Genomic DNA, 18,507 nt, shown 5'->3' with positions numbered 1-18,507 from the left:
AATGACAGCATATTAGCGAGGTGTTGAGGCGTTGGGGGGGGGGGGGGCGAGGACGCAAAAGTGGCCCGGAGGTTTAGTTAGCGATGGGCAAGCTTCTTCTAATTCGGATGCATGGTTTGGTTTCTGGGACATGAGAAACAAAAACGGTATATGATCATGCGCATGCTGGAGGAGCAAGTTGATCTCTGCCAGGGCGAACTTCACTTGGGGTATATCCATCTGAATACTGATCAGAGGCATACTTACATTGCCCGAATGGTTTCCCACTTGCTTCTTATTATCATACGACAAATGGATGGATAGGGGCCAGGCGAGGACGAGAAAGCCTTGTTGTGGGCGAACGCGCATATATATCTTCGGAAAGGGGCAGAAGAGTCTGAACGTGGGAGGGGAAAGGGGGAACGATGTGTATCAAGAACGACGGATGATGATGAGGCAGACGATGTACGTACATACGTGTCGTGTTGTTGTTGTTGTTATTGTGTGAATATTAAAAGATACCCCCTTCAAAATGGGAACGGCACCACTCAACTTTTGGCTTCTTCTTGCAATGCTGTGGATGAGTGAGGAGACCTGGGAATGGTCTCGGTAATGTATCTATCTGAATGTGTATGTATACCCTCAAGTTGTGTTTAGGGGTGATGATAATTACTTGCAGGAGCTCAATGTATATTATATTGCCGTCACTGCCTTTTGCGCACATCGTTTGTCACGTAGCGTAGATGACATTCGTGGTTTGCTTTGTGTATATGCCTACTACTACGCCTTAGGCATCTATCTAAGTAGTTTGGGGTTGAACTGAGAAGGCCATGGTCATGCCAAGGTTTCGGAAGAGGCCCATCCCTATCTCATGTTGAGTGTCTCTCGCTCTCTCTCTACAAAGAGAAAGGGAGTAGGAGAAGGGCATCTGGTTCGGGAGCCACAGCCGGAGGCGAATTGTGTGTGGAATCTTTGACGTGAAGCCCCAGGCTATCGAATGCGTCAAGACCGCGATGACCTCCCCCGACAAATACAGGATTTTCTTTCTAGAAAAACGAATAAGTTGAAGATGGCCAGTATGGATGGTGTCTATATCGAGCCTAACTGAGCAGTCCAGTCGGTCCATGTAATTACTTCAAGACATGTCCTACGGCCTTGCTCTTACTTGCCTTCCAGCCAAGCATGATGATGTCCGCAGCCTAGCTGGACTTGACCTCTTGACTTGAAGAACCTTTCTTTCGACCAAAGGAGCAACAGTAATTGGAAAATCCGAGTGCGTAACAAGACGGAAGTCCTCAGATCCTTGACGACTCTCCCCCTATGATAGCACCACGACTACTCCATTCATTCTTTGCCATTGCTTGCAGGCAAGACTGTAAGGACAGACACTACAAAGTCACAGAAGACGGATGATGATGGATGATACGCGAAGCTCCACGACACTTGGATTTCCTATGTGTATGGGTTTGTAGAACTCGATTATGAAAAACAAAGAAACAAGAAATAGATTGTACGTCTGTGATCCGACTCCTGTAACGCCTAGCCATTGACTGATCTCTAACTTTTAGGGGGTCGTGAGGGAGAGAGCTATCAACCGCCCCAAGAAAGACACTTCTCGATCGATCTCGATCAATCTCTATGTCCCTGAAACAACACCTTCAGCCAGCCAGTATGCGTAACCAGCTTTATCCCGGGAAAGAGATGATTATTATACAGCTTGCCTCCTCACAACCATCCTGGAGACCATCTATCTCTCAACCCAGGTGATCACTCATTACAGAGGAGCACCGTGCTCCGCATGCCAGCAGAAACAGACCCCCACACAACTTTCCACACCCTCTCCACCCCTCAGTACCTCTTTGACGGATTGCGGCTCTTCGTCGGACTCCTGGACCGGTGTTCCTTGCTCGGACTCCTCCGCCGCCCGGGCGTCTCGTACGGTGGCGGCAGCAGCTGCGGTCGGACATTGCTCTCCGGCGAGGCGTCCGTGTCGGGCGTGTCATCCATGTGGTGCATCAGCGCATAGGAGCCGCGATGCGGCGTCCGGGGCGGGTAGAAGTAGTGCTGCTGCTCGTGGTTGCCGTTAGCAACCTGCGAGGACTGCGGGTGGTGCGGGACGGCCGTCGTGAAGCTCGGGGGCGCCGACGTCTTGAACAGGGACGCGCCGCTCGTGCAGAAGATCATGGTGAGGATGAAGAAGGCGGCCTGCAGCAGATTGTTAATAAACGTCATGGGATTCGCGGCCATGAAGGTGAGGAGGATACCCACCATGGTTTTCCAGTGCATCGACTCGAAGATGGTGTTGGCGATCTCGACCAGGTTCCTGGCGCCGAAGCGGACATTGTAGTCGCGTTCGGGGTTCTGGTTCATGCAGACCCACCATTCCTCACACATCTGGTTGATGGCCGGGACGCGCTGTTCTTTCGGGGAGCAGCGGTTCTCATCGTAATTGGCAATGCACTTGGCGATTTCGTCGTTGACGGAGGTGCGCTCGGTCAGGGAGATGAGCGACATCTCGTGGCGGAAGGCCGAATAGATGTTGAGGAGAATGTAGAGGGCGAAGCCAAGGATCGAGGCATTGAAGGCGAGCGTCAACCAGTAGCCCAGTATCTGGGGCGCCGAGGGATGCTTGGAGATGGTGGCCAGGAAGCCCGCGAACCAGCCCTTCTTGGCCGGTGCGTTGCCGCGGCCTCCTCGCTGGCTTTTTCGGGAGTTTGGGTGCTCGTTGGGCTCGTAGGTGCTGTCGTCCGAGTCGGGGTCTTCCGACTCTTCCCACTCGTTAACATGTTTGTAGGGCAAGCGGTATCCGCTGATGTCCTTATCATCGTGACGTCTCTTGCGCTTACGTATCTTGTCGCGGTTGCCGAACATGGTGCGGGGATTGGCAATCTCGCCCTTGCCGGGGGACCGCCGCGTGGCCTGCTGCAGCAGCGCCTTGGAGCGAGCGGGCGTAAGGCTCATGTGGCGGAGGGAGCGCGAGTTGTCCTCGGGCGTGTCGGGATCGAGGAAGTCGGAGGCGTCGGCGTCGGTGGCGGCGGGACTGTCCTCGACCTCGGAGACGGGGTCCATGTCGAAGGGTTTTCGCGGTGTCGTGAAGGCCGGGTTGCGGAACGGAGGCGCCGTGTTGGTGCGTTGAAAGAGAGGGTGACCAGAAGAAGAAGAGGGTGTAGAGGCCGCTGGCGCGTCGTAGCGATTGGAAGACGCAGGCGGCGGCTTGCTTGGGCTGTTGGTTTGTGATCGCGCGAACAGGTTGGGTGTGCTATTGGCGGCGAGGGCGCCAGGACGAGCAGCTCCGAACGCAGTGTCTGTGGTTTGCATGGTGAGCGGGGAATGAGGGTAAGAGACAGGTGACGACGGTGGTGCGACTGCGTGCTTACTGGTCTTCTGGGCGTTTTGAATGGATCGAACAAATGGGCTGGTGGGATCCATCGGTCCTTGGGTTTGGTATTCCCAGTCCATGGGAGACTCGTAGGTGCGCCGCTCCATGATCTGATGTCCAACCCGGGCCTACTGAAGAAGAAAGTAGAAAAGGCGTGGCAGCTATTTGCAGGTTGTGGTGTGGCCGATAAAAGCGAATGAAGGAAGTAGTTGGCGATGCGGCAGAGTCCCGAGGCAGGAGGAAGCGACGACAAGGACGGGTATTGATGATGATGCAGGGAGAAAGACAAGACTGGACCTCGTCAATAGCTCTCTCTATTCGACCTGCACAAGGGCATGCAATCAATCAATAGTTACTCCAGATAATCATGGGTCTTTTGCATGGTGGCGGGCATGGGTCGGCCGTTCATCAAATACTAAAATCAATCGAGGAACAGTCTCTTTCTTCTACACCATCGACGATTGATGGGGTAACCACTCGCCACAGTAAACAAAGGCCGCCACTTTCTAAAGCTATTGTGGGGGTTTGACGAAGCTGAGAAAGCCAAGCCAGGATTAGGTAAGCTTCAATTGTGGAAAGCAGGGATGTCATGGCAGCTAAAGTCAACTAAAGGGAAAGAGGCTTGACTTCAACATTTCATTCCCAAGCAAAGCAAAGGGCAAACAAGGCTGGCTGGACATCCAATTCATCAACCCATCCTCCCACGCCCTTTGCCATTTCTGAACAACAACCCCTTCCCTCTTCTTTTATCGAATCGAGGGAGGAAACGCCAACAAGACATATTCTTGTTTTTCGTCAATTTCTCCCGTTCAACAGCTCAAGGCCCATCTCCGTTACCAGGCCAAGCCTCTTCTTTAATTGCAGTCTTCATTTTTATCACAGGCCTCTTTCTATCCTCGCCACCTTTCACCTCACGCCTCTTTCGTTTTTCTCCGACTTCCTTGTCGCCATCAAAACAAACCATACCATGTCCGACATGGAAGATTCCCCTGCGGCGGCGGCCCCCGAGACCCTGCACGAGGAAGAGGCAGATGACCAGCAAAAGGAGCTAGGCGACTACGACGTGGAAGCGGCCGGCGATTCCGACAAGGACTCCGACGCCCTGTCCGAGGTCGACGAGGACCAGTTCGACGACTACGACCCCGCCGCCGCCCAGATCGAGGAGAAGCCCGTCGAGATCGACGAAGACGTCGCCCGCACCCTGAAGGCCGGCAAGCGCAAGGGCCAGGCCGTCCGCAAGCCCAAGGAGGGCCGGCGCGAGAAGAAGCGCTCGAGACAACAGGACGACAATGACGGTGCAGACGGCGAGATCCAGACGGGAAAGCGACGCCGAGGAGCCCCTGCCGCGTCGTCCCGCAGCGAGCGGGCGTCGCCCGAGCCCGTGCCCGAGGAGAACCTGACACCCGAGGAGCGGCGCAAGCGCGCCATCGAGCGCGCCGCGGCCAAGGACGTCAAGAAGCCGTCGGCGCGGCGGCGCAAGAAGGACGAGATCGACCTGGAGAACGACCTGGCGGAGCGGATCGACATACTCTCCCAGACCATGGCCAAGGCCTGCGAGGCCGACAACGCGGCGCGCGCCGAGGGCCAGCCGGCCAACAACAAGCTCCGCATCCTGCCCGAGGTCATGTCCCTCCTGAATAGCAACAATCAGCAGGACGCCATCGTCGACCCGGACCACAACTTCCTGCGCGCCGTCACCTGGTTCCTCGAGCCGCTGCAGGACGGCTCGCTGCCGGCCTACACGATCCAGCGCGACATCTTCAATGCCCTGCTGCGCCTGCCCATCGAGAAGGACTCCCTGAAAGCCAGCGGCCTCGGCAAGGTCGTCCTCTTCTACACCAAGAGCAAGAAGCCCGAGATCGGCATCAAGCGCATCGCCGAACGCCTGCTGGGCGACTGGAGCCGGCCCATACTGAACCGCACCGACGACTACAAGAAGCGCCACATCGAGACGCGCGACTTTGATTACCAGTACGTGTTTCTTTTTCCCCTCTTACTACCACGAAGCAACCACAAAACTAACCATATTCAACACAGGGCCGCCAAACTCCGCCAGACGGCCGGTTCCCAGTTCACCCTCTCGCAGCGCCCGGCCCGCCCGCGACCCAGATCTCGCGCCGCGACGCCGAGCGCGAGCGCATCCTGGCGCAGCCGACCAAGGACGCCAACCGCGCGCGCGTCGTGGGCCTGCCGTCGAGCTACAGCGTCGCGCCCAAGAGCACCTTCACGACCAACTCGCAGCAGGGGCCCGAGTACCGTCCCATCGGCGCCAGCGGCGACGCCGCCTTCCGCAAGATCATGCTCAAGAACAAGGCCAAGAAGAAGTAGAGCAGCTAGAAGGGCCGTCTTGGCCGCCTCTTGCCACTCGCCCCCTCGTATATCATCAAGAAGCAGCCCAAAACGGCTGCTTCTCGTCATGTGACACGACGGGACTGGAGGAAGAGCAAGGGGGTAGGAAAGAGGAGAAAGGAGGAACGCCGGTTTTGTTGTGTGTTATGGTGTGTTCCGTCATTATTTTGGGGGAGGTAGGGGCCTCTCGAGTTTTCTCCTTGCATGCATGCTGAAGATGTGGTTTGCAAAATAAGGGGCGTTCATAGGCGTTCTTCAGGGTGTCTGTCTTTCGCAACAAGAGTAAAGCGTACCACGTCACATACAATTAGGTACGCTACACAAACACAATTAGATTGGCATGATGTGCAGTTCAGCGAGAGAGAGAAAATGTCCAGCTGTGGCGGTGTGCAAAAGGTTACTGTCTCCTCCTGCATGCGAAGCGATCAATAGGAGCGAATGCAAATTGCATCCCATCAACCGGTCTGGTCTGGTCTGTCACGCTGTGACAACATCCATGCCACCCACCCATCCGTCTGATCTAAGCTGATCTGATCTTGATGGATCGTGCTTTGGCCCTCTGCTTTGCCACCTCCCTCCTTCGCCCCCTATTCATTTCGATGTATCTATCCATCGCCCCCTTTTGCTGTGACTAATCGTCAATCGGGATTCGGAACTTCAATAACTGACCAAGCATGGCATAATCACCCATGCTGCCCCTGTCTCCAACACTCCGGACCATGTAAACCAACTGCCTGGCTGATATGATAGGAGTCACATATCCAAGCTTCTCACACAAAGCTTGCCCTGTCTTGAAATCGTCACGAGCTGGTTCAGCTCCCTGGTTTTATATGTTGTAGTCTGCACCACGTCGCTGTTTGCTCGTTTCTAGCTACCTACCTACCTAAAAGGCTTCATATCATGCCACCCATGCCATGCCATCCATCCATGCCCGTAAATCAAATCAAAACGCTTCATAATCTTCTTTCTTTTTTTGGTGGGTGGGGGGGGCCTGCTTGCTTGCTACCAGTTTCCGTCCGGAAGCAAGGACACAAATTGTATGTCATGATGGATGCATATTAATGGTTGTTCTATTGGCAAGATCGCTAAATGCACCAAGAGCCAGCCATTTCCATTCCGTCTTTCCTCCTCCTTCTCGCTGTCTCGCTGCCGTCATTCCGTCTTTCCTCCTTCCCGCTGTCTCGCTGCCGTCAATCGGTGGAGCCATGTTGCTTTGATCGATCGTCAGTTTTAGATCGACGCTGCCCTAATCTCCTCTTCCTCCTCGTCTGCGACTATGCTCTCTCTTGCAGCATGGGAGCCCAAGGACCAGGATCGATGAAGTTGAGACCTACTCTTCTTCCACCGCTGCCGCGCAGGAGAAGGTAACTAGCGAGCCTTCTTCACCTCTGTAGCCCACCCTTCGATCCCCTCGCCCCGGCTGCCCGGCACCAGACTGTTCAGCTTGATGTCCTCCATGCCGGGTGTGTCGTTGAGCCAAGGGTGATTCGCCATGCCACCAGCGTTGGCCCGCTTCTCGGGCAACAGCTGGAGCATCGGCAGCAGGAAGTCGGCCACCTGGCTGGGCTGGTACTCGAGGGCAGGCGTCGTCTCCTCGTCGGGGGCATCATCGTTCTCGGCTGCCTCCTTGGCTATCTTGCGCTCTCGCTCCTCCCGCTCCTTAGGCGTCAGATCCTTGTGGTCCTTGTAGTGATACTTCTCCCGCAGGACGTCGGGTAGCGCCCAGTGTCGTAACCGGTGAATGTTGCGGAGCTCGCCTCTCTTATTGAAGATCTCCTGGGACCAGCGCCCTTGTTTCCACAGATCCTTGGGGAAGGGGCCGAGGAGCTCGATTATCTGAGCAATGTGGTCGTCGTCCTTGCCGTACTTGGTTCCTGACTGCGGATCAAACAGATAATCGCCGGTAATGAGCTCAAACACCTTTGTCCAAAAGTTAGCTTATGCCAACCCGTTCCCATTTGTGCACAGAGCACAAGAGGATATACGCACCATGCACGCCATACTCCACACATCGGTACTGGCACCCCATTTTCCTCCCAGAATGACCTCTGGGGACCGGTACTGCCGGGTCTGGATATCGTTTGTGAAGTGGTGCGAGACCCAGCAGGCGTTGCCGAGATCAGCAATCTTGACGTTGATGATGGGACCCTTGCGTTTCCTCTTCTTCTTGTCGGGGCTCGAGTTGCCTGCCGAGGCGGATTTGTCGAGGGATATGCCCGAGACCTCCTTGCTAAGGATGTCACTGCGCCACGCACACCGGCCATGTCAGCATGTACCACGCCAAGAACATACGCAAAGGGGGAACAGGGACTTACGCCGTCTTCTCCCTTTGACCGGATTTCTCGCTGGGGCTGTTGTTGCCCTTCTCGGCATCTATCGTGAATGACCGTTGTTAGCATCCTCACTTAGAACTACGCGTCCGTGCCACAAATGGCGTGTGCCACCACGCAGACCGACCGACCGACCGGGGGCTGGCTGCTAGTGTGCGGTGCTAGAAGGGTTTGTGCTTTATTGCGGGGGCGGGGCAGGGCACACTCACTATCTTGCATCATGGCATTGAGGCTGGTATGGGACTTCTGCGAAGAAGGGAACATGTTGTTTTGGTTGAAGGAGGCGTTGAGCGGCGAGGGTAGAGGCTGGCTACCGGTGATCAGGGTCCGTCTCCTACGACGACCGTTCCTGTGATTCTCCTTGTCGGCCGAGTTCTCGCTCTTAACGACCTTCTTCACCACCTGCTCAACGTCGCCGATCTCAATAAGGACGTTTTCGGGCTTGAGATCTGTGTGGATGATGCCGCATTCTCGGTGTAGGTAGTCGAGTCCCATCAGGACTTGCTTCGTAATCTGCACCACCAAGTCGCGCGGGATGCCTCGGTGCTGCCACTTCTTGATGAGCCCCAGCAGGTTCTCACCGAGAACCTCAAAGACCATGCAGACGTGCACACCATTGGGTCCCTTGTGCTCGAACGAGTCGAGCAGGCTCACGACGTATTTCCGGCCGGGGTGGTTCGGGTTCGCCTGGACGATCTTCTGGAGCAGCTTGATCTCGTCGATCGCGGTTTCGGTGTAGTGGCTGGCCGATCGCACGACCTTCAGGGCCACATGGTTCCCTGAATTATTGTCCCTCGACAGCCAGACTGTAGAGAAATGACCCCATCCCAGCTTTCGCACCACTGTATATTTTCCGTCCTTGAACTTCTCGCCAATCTGCACAGGGTGGTAGCCGCCCTTGCAGTAATCTTCGGAATCCTCCTCGTCGGCGGTGTTCTCGGCAGCGTCTTCGGGCCCCGACGAAGAGGCGGGGGAATGTTGATTCATGGCCTGCGACAGGTGTGGTGGTCTGAGTGAAAACGACATGGTCAGCGGGGTCTCTTCCAGGATCAGGTCGGCAACTAATGGGGTATTTGTGTTTGTTTTGATGGGTAGATGCGATGCGCGAAACAAATCAGGGCTTGAGAAGGCAGGAGTACATAAGAGCGCAATACGAGCGCGGGTGGCGAAGGTCAGAGGCAGAGCCAGCGGCAGACGCACGTAGGCTGGGCGCGTAATTGGGCAGACAGAGAGGGAGGAACTTGGATGCTTTTGGTGGATTGAATTGATTGATTGACCGATTGACTGAACCAAGATCAAGATCAACAACAAGTGCAGGGCGAACAGCCAGGGAAAAACTTGGATATCCAGCACCAGCGGCAGAAGCAGTTAGAAGCAGAAGCAGTTAGAAGCAGCAGCAGTAACTTTTGCTGCGCTTATGGAGATTTGCTCGCCGGAGAGGAGGTTTGGCTTTTGGGGGGTCCGAATAGTCAAAACCGCCATCCAAGCGCCCGCCCGCAATTGAGGGCAACCAAGGCAGGGCGCGCGATATGACCTCAAAGGATAAGGCAAGTCCCAAGTCCACCGCCAGCAGCTGCACTAGCTAGCTGCGCAGAAAACTCGACACACACAATGCGAAAGTGACAGAAAACGGGATTTTAAATCGCAAGGGGGATTGATTGACCTTTTCTTCGTGTTCATCATGGTTGTGGCTTCTTTTTTGGCTTCTTGTTCAGTTGTCCTTTTTTGCTCTCTTTTCACGCGGGAAGGGGGGGGGGGGTTTGCGGTGGTGTTCCACAGCTTATTGGAAGGGCAGTTAGGTGGTGTGTGGTGGTGCAGGTGGTGATTGTGGTCTGGTGGTGTAAAGTGGCAGTGACAGTGACAGTGACAGAGAGCAGGACTGGACTGGACTTGAACCAAGTAGTTGGGGCGCGCGGGGGTGGGATTTTTCGATTCAGACACTTCCAATGATAGGCAGGGAATGGGGAAGCTTTTTCGTCCAAAATAACAAAAAAGAAAGCAAAGTCAAGGTATGCACGCAACGAATAACGAAGCAACCAGATAAGCGGAGCAACAGGCACAAAAAATAATAATCTCAAAAGAGTACCTTCTCGTCAACCACTCTCCTTGTCTTGGTGTCTCAACTCGGGAGGCAATTTGGAAAGTGGGAAACGTTCATGGATTGGCTGGATATGGACGTCCAAGGAGGGCGAGGGTGGGAGAGGGGAGCAGCGGGAACACGGCCACAAAATGAGAGACAGACCGCCTCCATCCATTTCATTCATTCCCAGTAGATATGCACGCACTTGTCGATGCGAGATAATGGGGACGTATTTGACATATGCAGATAAATCGCCGACTAACAACTACCTACACCCACGTATCCTAGCACGTCAGGTACCCAAGTAGCAGCCATATGGAGAGAGGGGCGAGCGCCAGGGAGACAGACAGGCAAACGGTAGTGCCGCGTGCGATATCAAATCAAGACACACACACGCAGACGGCCTGAACCTGAACTGACGCCGTGGCCGCGAATGAAGCCCCGTCCCAGGACCAAAGCGGGTTTCTATGCCTGGCGATCTGCCCCTCTCTCATACGACATACGACTGGCTGACTGCGCTGGGATGCGTTCGGGTTTTTTAAATGGGCACTGGCCTTGGGGCTTATCAAGATCACTGAGCTTGAGTAAGAGGGCAGGTATATAGATAGATGCGTGCACGCAGCAGGCGCATGGCATGGCATGGCAGACCTCCAGAGCCATCATCTGTCTATGGATTGGTGATGTGACACGATCCATACGAGACCTCGTGATCAGAGCTGGATGCAGGAGGAATGGAATGCCATGCCAGGTACGTATATAGACAGACAAAGGGGATACTAGGCCCATGTACGGCAACCGAAAGGGGTCGGAAACACCAGACGAACAGTCAAGAACGTAAGTAGCACAGCTTGTTGCTAGTCCTACGATGCTAGAAGGCCCGAAGAACATTCATAGCCCTCCCATATGCACAACATTAGAGATTGGGGGTAGGCATGTGGTCTTTCGATGCCATCCATCGCATGTCACGCCTGCGACGTCCGCCTTGTCCATGGGACGGGACGGACGGACTTGGCCCTCAGCAACGTGATGTGCATACAATCTCGTCTGTCTGGGCTGGAAGCGGGACCCGGGACGCGGAACTCCCATCCCAGAATTGGGCTGGGCTTGGCCCTCTCTCGTACCATGGCTCATATCATGGCACTTGCGCACTGGACATTTCGCTGGCGAGAGCAGCCAAGCATCGTCATAGTAACAAGGGTATGTGCGTGTACGGGTGTTGTTATGGTTGTTAACCCCGCCAACCAAAGCCACGCACAAGTCCGGCCCAGCATGACATGGCAACCGCATTGTGGACTTCCCAAGCGTCGATGCGGCTTCGCGCGCTGGCCGAGCCAGGATCAAATTGGTTTGAATTGGGTGTATCAGAGCGACAAGAGCTCGCGGGCCACTAGGTCCCGGCGCCTCAAGGCCCCTAGGTAACGGGAAATGAACGGACAGTATGCGCCGGTGGCTGACTGGGCTGCGGCCAAGATTCCGGATAGGCAGAAGGTGCAGAGAAGATAGAAAGAACATCAAGTCATTGGGGATATGCATGTAGGTATACTCACGGAGGTACAGGTCCTTCTGTGGTGATGATAGGCTTCAGGCCTTCCTTCTTGCGCTTCTTCAGGGAGGAGCCGTTGGCGCCGGCCATCAGCGGAGCTTCCCCAGCCGGGAGCGTCGTGGGCTGAGACAATGGTGCCTCGGGATTCATGGGCGACGCGGTTGGGGCATTGCCCGCCGCCGCCGCCGCCGCCGCCGAGTTGGTCGACTGCTGGCCGTTCATGGTTGCTGGTGGTTTCGAAGGGGGGAGGGAGGATATCGACGATATATATTATTATGGAGTACTCGGTATCGATGGAAGATGAAGTATATACTCGGCGGATTTCCGAAGGACTCGACCTCTGTTGTCGTCGGGAAAGTCTGCAGTGGATTGGCGGTCTGCTGTGGTCGAGGGTCGCATGCGATATCCGGGAAGCGATAGGTAGGAAGATGCTGATGCGCGTTTTGCGGTTCGGCAAGTGCGATGCGATGCGATGCGCTGGGATGCGACGCGACACACGATGGGGTACAGTCTTCAGTAGGATACGACACGATAATGATATGCGATGGGATGCGCTCCGGGGGGAAGTGCGATTCGATCGGAGGAAAGCGTGGTTCTTTCAATTAGCCGTCACTGTAGCTCTTGGCTCTTGGCTCTTGTCTCTTGTCTTTCCTGCCAGTTTTCGAGGACGTCTCTTTCTAGGAAAGGTATAAAAAAACGATGATGTCGTCAGATCGGGGGGGTGGCGGAGGGCAACGCAGGTCTGTCTAAAGCAGTAGGTGCAGTAGTCGTAGTAATCACAAAAGAAGATAACAGAACTTTTCAAATCCGGATCCAATCAATCATCAGCCGGATAATCCATTAATCAACCCTGGACAATTGCAATGACAAGAAAAGTGAGGGTAATAGACGAGATGTTCTAGACTTCCAAGATTCGGAGAAGGGGAGGCTTGGAGAGGGAAAATGGCGGGGGAGGCTGACATGGACAATTTTGATGGGAGAGGGAGGGGAGGGTTGATCGGGCACTCGCTCGCCCGCTGGACGGACTCGATAAGCAATGAATGGCATTGCTGGGCATGCACTACACCCGGCACCCAGAGGTGTCCTACAGCGCTACTACTACAGGAGGGGGCGGGTCGATCTCTTGTGCAACCTAAACCTGGCATCTTGGGAACGTCATGGTCCGCCTCGCGTCAGGTTTTCCTTTCCTTCTATGGTGGCTGGCTGATTCCTTCAATCTTTTATTTTCAGTGCCGTTACCAGGATAAGGATAGGTGAGCTTCCCGGTTACATGAATCGTCTTTCCTTGAGTGTGAGTTATCTGCAGTGTGGGCTGCCTGCCACTGACGCTGGGCTGCACTCTGAACCGGTGCTTTTTCCAGCAGATCCCAACGACAATCCCCAGCTGAGATCAGGATTTTTAGATTGAATATTCCTCCATAGCCTCCATACCATAGCCAGCATATACGGGCCTTCTTCTGATGGTGTCCCCTCCTATTGCATGATCAGGTTTGCGCTAGAATCGAGCTTGTGTGTCCTGCCCGTTGAAGAGGCCAACCTCGTCCTCGTCCTCGTCCCCATCCTTGTCGCTACTAGTGCCCCTACGATGTCTTCCAATGGCATCGCTCTAAACGAACACCTGCCTTCCACGACATGGACAGGGCATCTACTTCGGGCTCCCTCGCATTCCCAACGCCAATCTCATCTTTAATATCCCTATATACGGGATTTCATGTTTCGTAGAGCTCCGTGTGGACTACTGGTTTCTCGCATGATGACGGCAAATAATGATTAGCTAACTGTTTGGGCATGGGCTTGGCCTGGTGATTTCGAGACGATCATTACTTTCCTATGCCAAATTCACATCAGTCGGTCCCCTCTTGGTCCGGCAGTCGTCTGTACACGGTCCTTCCCCAATAGGCAACCCGACCCTGAATAAGGGATGCAACATCCAACCACATCGACCTCATCAAATTCCCGTGGCGATGTTATTATCTTTCGTCTTCCCGCCATAAATGATCGCCGTGGATGCGCGCGTGAATCAGACCAACGGTTCGACCGGATCCGGGACTGGACTGGTTCACCCCCCTCTCAGCTGCCCTCGAACGGATGACCTCGACGCCGACCCTCTTTCGTGTCATGAGCCCTTGACCTTAGTACTCCCACACCACCCAGTCCTTTATACCGAGACGACGAGGAGAATAATAACTGATAAGCTTTGCATACCTGGGAAACCTATAGCGCTACATGCCAATATAGCAACTCCAGCGTAGTATCAACATGTAAGCTTGCATCAGGTCGTACCAGACCGGCATCCACAGTTGGGCTGCGGCCCCCCATGCCAGCCAAGTACAATGGCGTCATTTCTCGCCGAGCGCGGGGTTGGAATTTGATCCACCGAGTCTACTTGTGGGCATGTACTTGCAACGTGCAAAGCCCTTGCGCCAGACCTCATCCGGAAATAGCAAGATAGTACGGGGCTAGGCCAACCTGACTAATCATATATATATATATATATATATATCCAGTTAACACCAGCCCAACATCGTGAGTTTTTTTTTTTTTTTTGCAGCTCACCTTATTGAATGGTCCAATATCATGAACCATCCATGGCTTGTTCCTCGTGATAGCTGAATAACATCCAAATGTTTCAAGCATACGAGAGCAGCGTTTGTAAGCGCGCAACAAGACCGTCACTTCGGACGCACGAAGATCAGCATAGAGTCGGTTACATAGAGCATCTCTCGCCTCTTCTTTTCCAGAGTGTCGGGGCCCCTCTCTGGTCTTCAAACACGAACTGTCTGCCACTCGTGTGTGAGGGTATCTGCAAGCTTAGCCATATTCGTCATAATGCTAGGTTACGCAGTCCGACAGAAGCGGAGGCACTTACGAGGAGACGACTCGGAGAATTCATGAGCCTATAGAAGGGGCATGCGTGCTTTTGTAATCCCAGTTTGGTCTCCCCGCGGGTACAACTCCAGACTTTGGTAAGGTATATAAGTATAATACGCAATTGAGATTTACCCCAGTACGTGGGAAGTGATCTCGACTATCCAGTGATATATTGTATTGCATACCTCCATTCAGTAATCCTGAAATATTTCAGCCGAGACAAGTTGATCAGTCCTTCAAGTATACGTTACTGGCACCTACAACTTCAACCACCGTCGCCAGTCAGGAGATAATCCCTATCTGGAACGAAATAGCCATCTCCTCAAATCCTGGTGATATGCAGACTTGATGTTTCCGCAGATATGATCTTGAAAGGTTTGGTCAACGGAAACCAAGGGCGGATTGCTGTCTGTTCACCTCTCCCAGATACCAACAGCAGTATACCAAGGGTTAAGAAGCCCCAGGAGGCAGCGAACTCAATAAAAAAAAGCAAAGGCTTATCGGGGAAAAGGGGGGGGGGTCTCTTCACCTATATAAAAGGCCATTTCTCCATTGCTACTATGTTGGCTTTTCCTGCTCATTACCGCATCGAACCGTCAAGAGAACAGCCAGACTAGAAAGCTTTACCGAGCCCCTAATAATTAATTATTACTGTGAAGGTTTTCTCTTTGCTGCCATGGCCGTCCTGGCCCTTGCTGGCCCGCCCCTGATTCCAGACGGGAGGCCCCTACAAGGTGGAGACCCCCTTCGACACTGTTGAGGCCTTCGCCTGCAGGCGCTTCACCTCCATCGATGAAAACATCTGGCACTGCGGTGACTAAGGAAACATGTATCGTTTCAGCAACACCAACAATGGTACTGGAGACCACTCTCTAATCTTCCCTCGGTGTGTGGTTTCAAACCTAGCAAGATCCATTGCCAATGCATGGCACCCTCACGTCAGATCCGAGCCTTATCCTTCTAATAGTCAGGCTTACCATTGGTTTTGCTTGGCGAGCAATGGTAATACGGGCGTGGAAGTTTCCGCCACTCAAGACATCCGAACCCAGCAAATCCAAATAACCCCGTAAAAATGAAGTAGCATCTCTTGGTTTCGATCCAAGGACCTCCGAGTGTGGATCCCGGCGCGCTTCCTCTGCGCCAAGATGCGTTTAGATGCTGACCATCTGTTGAATAGTAAAGGACTGCTTACTCTATACTTTATATGACCTTAAGCAGCTTGCTGACAGAAGCCTATAAAGGTAAAAACACTTGAAACACGTCCGAATGATGGAACCGCTGACCAACCGACTACGGAAGACAGTTCATGGATCATGGAACAGGGTCTACGTCGAGCAATACCCTCATGTGTCCTCCTGTTTAGTGCGATGCTACGTGTGAACGGATAGGCAGCGAATACCAGTAGCCATGCCCCCTAAAGCCATCCCATGGAGGTAATAATAGAAGTTAGACAGCGAAACGTACCTTGGCGTGGCTACTACAGCTGTAGACTGCTAGGTTCAGCGGCAACGCCGAAACCGCAAAACCAAAAGGGGGTTGATTGGGGATTTGATGAGGAGGTAGCATTACCCGCCTCGGACCTGGGGAATCACTCGCTCCAGGCGTAGCAGCCATTCCTTACTCGATAACATCACATTCAAAATCGGATCGGTCAGCAGTCAAGTCTAATATAATAACGAGAGCTCTTGAGTTGTTTCTGGACTACTCGTCTAAAGCGATAGTACAATTGATCATCCGTTCCGTGCGTCCTCGGTCCGCGCTCCCATTGCATTCAGCGCAATGCATACAGTTCAGGTTGCTCGATCGATCAAACAAAATTTGAAAGCATTGAGAGGAGCTGAAAAGTGATCATGGAGCGTGTCTGGAGCGGATCTGGCATGGTAAGACATTGGGGTCCATGCAGGAGGTCAGCTAGGCAACGTGAGCGTCCCAGATCCTCCGCGAGGCCTTTGCAGTAAGGTATCGATCCCTGCCTGACAAGGAAACCCAGATTTGGAACTCTGCACCAATAAAAGCCTAGGGCACGATGATGATGATCAAATCGATCACCCGAGGGATGACCGCGATGCCCAATCCCGGATTGTCTCACCATGGACCGCGACTTTCGTGGGGCACACGCAGTCAAGTTCGACGCGGAGCAGCATCCAGCGAACTTGATTGGCTGGCTCGCTGCAAACCGGTATGTCTCACCCCTTCTTGCCCCCCCCTTTCGACAACATAAATCTCGACCACCTCGTCTTCAGCATTAACTCGAGGAAGCGGGATCCGCTTGACGACCCGATGCGACCAGCCCTGCTCCGCCAGCAGCCCGAACAAGGCCTCCTCCGAAGCGTGCCGCGGTTTCGTCGCCAGGATGACCCGCATTCCCGTCTCCGTCCCCGTCTCCGCCGCGCCGACGTCGCGGGCAGCAGCAACCTTGCTACGACTACTACTGCTGCTGTGACGGCGCAGCGCGCTCAGCGTCCCGACGAGCGCGGGGAGGGAGTCGATGTTGTAGGTGCAGTCGCTCAGCACCACGAAATCCCACGCCCGCGCGGCGGCCAGCCGGCCGAACGCGCCCTGCCGCCCGTCCTCCCAGTCCAGGTTCTCGTACTGCAACTGCGTGGTGCGGGGCTTTTCTTCGCTTTCTTCGTCGTCGTCGTCGTCTTCTTCCCCGCTCCCGCTGAGCCTGTTGCGCCTGCTGTGCCCCTCGAGGAGGACCTCTTCAGCTCGCGCAATGTTGGTCCGGGCCCGTTCCTCGGCCTCCTCGACGTCGGTCAGCAGGACGTTGGCCTCGACCAGGAACGTCCCCTGCGCCGCCGCCGCGTCCCAGATGATGCCGGCGACCGTGGTCCCAAGGATGCCAACGCCGCACCCGAGCTCGAGGATGTTGAGGCGGTTACAGTGTTGCCGTACGGGTAGAATGTCCGCCATGACGGCCGCGGACCGGCATGATTCGCTCAGGAACGACGCGGTCACGAGACCGGCGTCCCAGATGTGGCGCGCGATGCTCTCGCCGATGTCCTCGCCGAACGCCAGTGTGTTGTTGTCGGATGCATCATCACCACCTTCGTCGTCTCTGGTGGATGATAAAGGGAGCGTTCGCAAGGAGACGGGTGCGCAGGTGCGGTTAACCATGTCGACGCTGACGGGCACGATCAGCTCCGTGTGCTGCTCGTCGTCGTCATCATACCCATGCCTCCAGTACGGCCGGGTCGACGGCGTCTTGGACCGACGGCTGCTGCGGGCGAATATGCACACCGTCGTCTTCGCGTCGGGCAGAGGCTCCCGCAGGCGCAGCCGGGCCTTGAGGGCGCGCATGCCGGCGCGCCATTGCAGGGGACTCTTGTCGTCGGCCGGGCAGGCCAGAAGAGAAGGAGCACGACGACGACGACCACCACCACTACCAGTAGTAGTCTCCAGCGTCACGCCGAGTGCCAGGGGCTCGTCGGGGCCGAAGAAGGAATCGCCGAGGTCGGTGGTGATGGTCAGGAGCACCGAGAGGACGTCCTCCCGCCGATTTGTCGTTTCCACCGACACGGGTCGGAGGAGTCGGATGTAATGCATTTTCTCTCTCCACCAATCAATCCCCGCTGGGGGAGGAGGGCAGATCAGATCTCACACGCCCACAAGCGCACCCCGAACAAAAAACTGGCCAGGTTTTAGCCTGACTGACGTGGGTTCAGCCGCGAGAGAGTGAGAAGCCGTCAAACAGCCACACGGCGCGGGAAAAGCGAAGAAACCCTGCCAAGCCACTGGCTTTCCCTCCCGAACCACGTGGGCTCACAGAGATACTGACGATTTTATCACACCGCCGCCCTTTTCCTTTCAGTCGTGCTGACACCGTCTTCTCGAATAATAGTTTCGCGGCGATTGGCTCCGAGCCAGTGGTGTTTGCTGCAAAGCGAAGTCGGCCAATGGAGGCTTTTGTTCCGCATCGGAACAGAAGCCGATGGTTCCATACTTCCTGAGGGCGGAAAAACGGTGTACTAGCCCC

At 54.8% G+C, this 18,507-nt stretch overlaps 5 protein-coding genes across 5 annotated transcripts; 1 reads left to right on the top strand and 4 right to left on the bottom strand.

The window, feature by feature from the left end:
* Positions 1-1,827: 1,827 nt before the first annotated feature.
* PG994_005245 (uncharacterized protein) lies at positions 1,828-3,465 on the bottom strand (the record flags this gene model as incomplete). The annotated part of the gene is made up of 1 exon (XM_066856654.1): positions 1,828-3,465. One exon carries the CDS (start codon positions 3,463-3,465, stop codon positions 1,828-1,830), a length of 1,638 nt encoding a protein of 545 aa, XP_066718821.1.
* An 860-nt stretch (positions 3,466-4,325) lies between these two features.
* On the top strand, positions 4,326-5,686 carry PG994_005244 (transcription factor IWS1; the record flags this gene model as incomplete). Its single annotated transcript, XM_066856653.1, has 2 exons — positions 4,326-5,333; positions 5,396-5,686. 2 exons carry the CDS (start codon positions 4,326-4,328, stop codon positions 5,684-5,686), a joined length of 1,299 nt encoding a protein of 432 aa, XP_066718820.1.
* A 1,389-nt stretch (positions 5,687-7,075) lies between these two features.
* PG994_005243 (uncharacterized protein) lies at positions 7,076-9,063 on the bottom strand (the record flags this gene model as incomplete). Its single annotated transcript, XM_066856652.1, has 4 exons — positions 7,076-7,627; positions 7,697-7,949; positions 8,023-8,080; positions 8,247-9,063. The coding sequence occupies 4 exons, from the start codon at positions 9,061-9,063 to the stop codon at positions 7,076-7,078; spliced, it is 1,680 nt and encodes a 559-aa protein (XP_066718819.1).
* A 2,597-nt stretch (positions 9,064-11,660) lies between these two features.
* Positions 11,661-11,882, bottom strand: PG994_005242 (serine/threonine protein kinase- CMGC group; the record flags this gene model as incomplete). Its single annotated transcript, XM_066856651.1, has 1 exon — positions 11,661-11,882. The coding sequence occupies one exon, from the start codon at positions 11,880-11,882 to the stop codon at positions 11,661-11,663; it is 222 nt and encodes a 73-aa protein (XP_066718818.1).
* Positions 11,883-16,652: 4,770 nt separating this feature from the next.
* On the bottom strand, positions 16,653-18,077 carry PG994_005241 (uncharacterized protein; the record flags this gene model as incomplete). Its single annotated transcript, XM_066856650.1, has 1 exon — positions 16,653-18,077. One exon carries the CDS (start codon positions 18,075-18,077, stop codon positions 16,653-16,655), a length of 1,425 nt encoding a protein of 474 aa, XP_066718817.1.
* Positions 18,078-18,507: the final 430 nt, after the last annotated feature.

The sequence above is a fragment of the Apiospora phragmitis genome (assembly GCF_038363925.1).
Source record: "Apiospora phragmitis strain CBS 135458 chromosome Unknown utg000005l:1.0-4161743.0:1.0-4166827.0, whole genome shotgun sequence".
In the NCBI taxonomy this organism is placed as follows: domain Eukaryota; kingdom Fungi; phylum Ascomycota; class Sordariomycetes; order Amphisphaeriales; family Apiosporaceae; genus Apiospora; species Apiospora phragmitis.
Note: the sequence above shows the minus strand (reverse complement) of the source record. Positions and strands in the feature narration are given on the sequence as shown.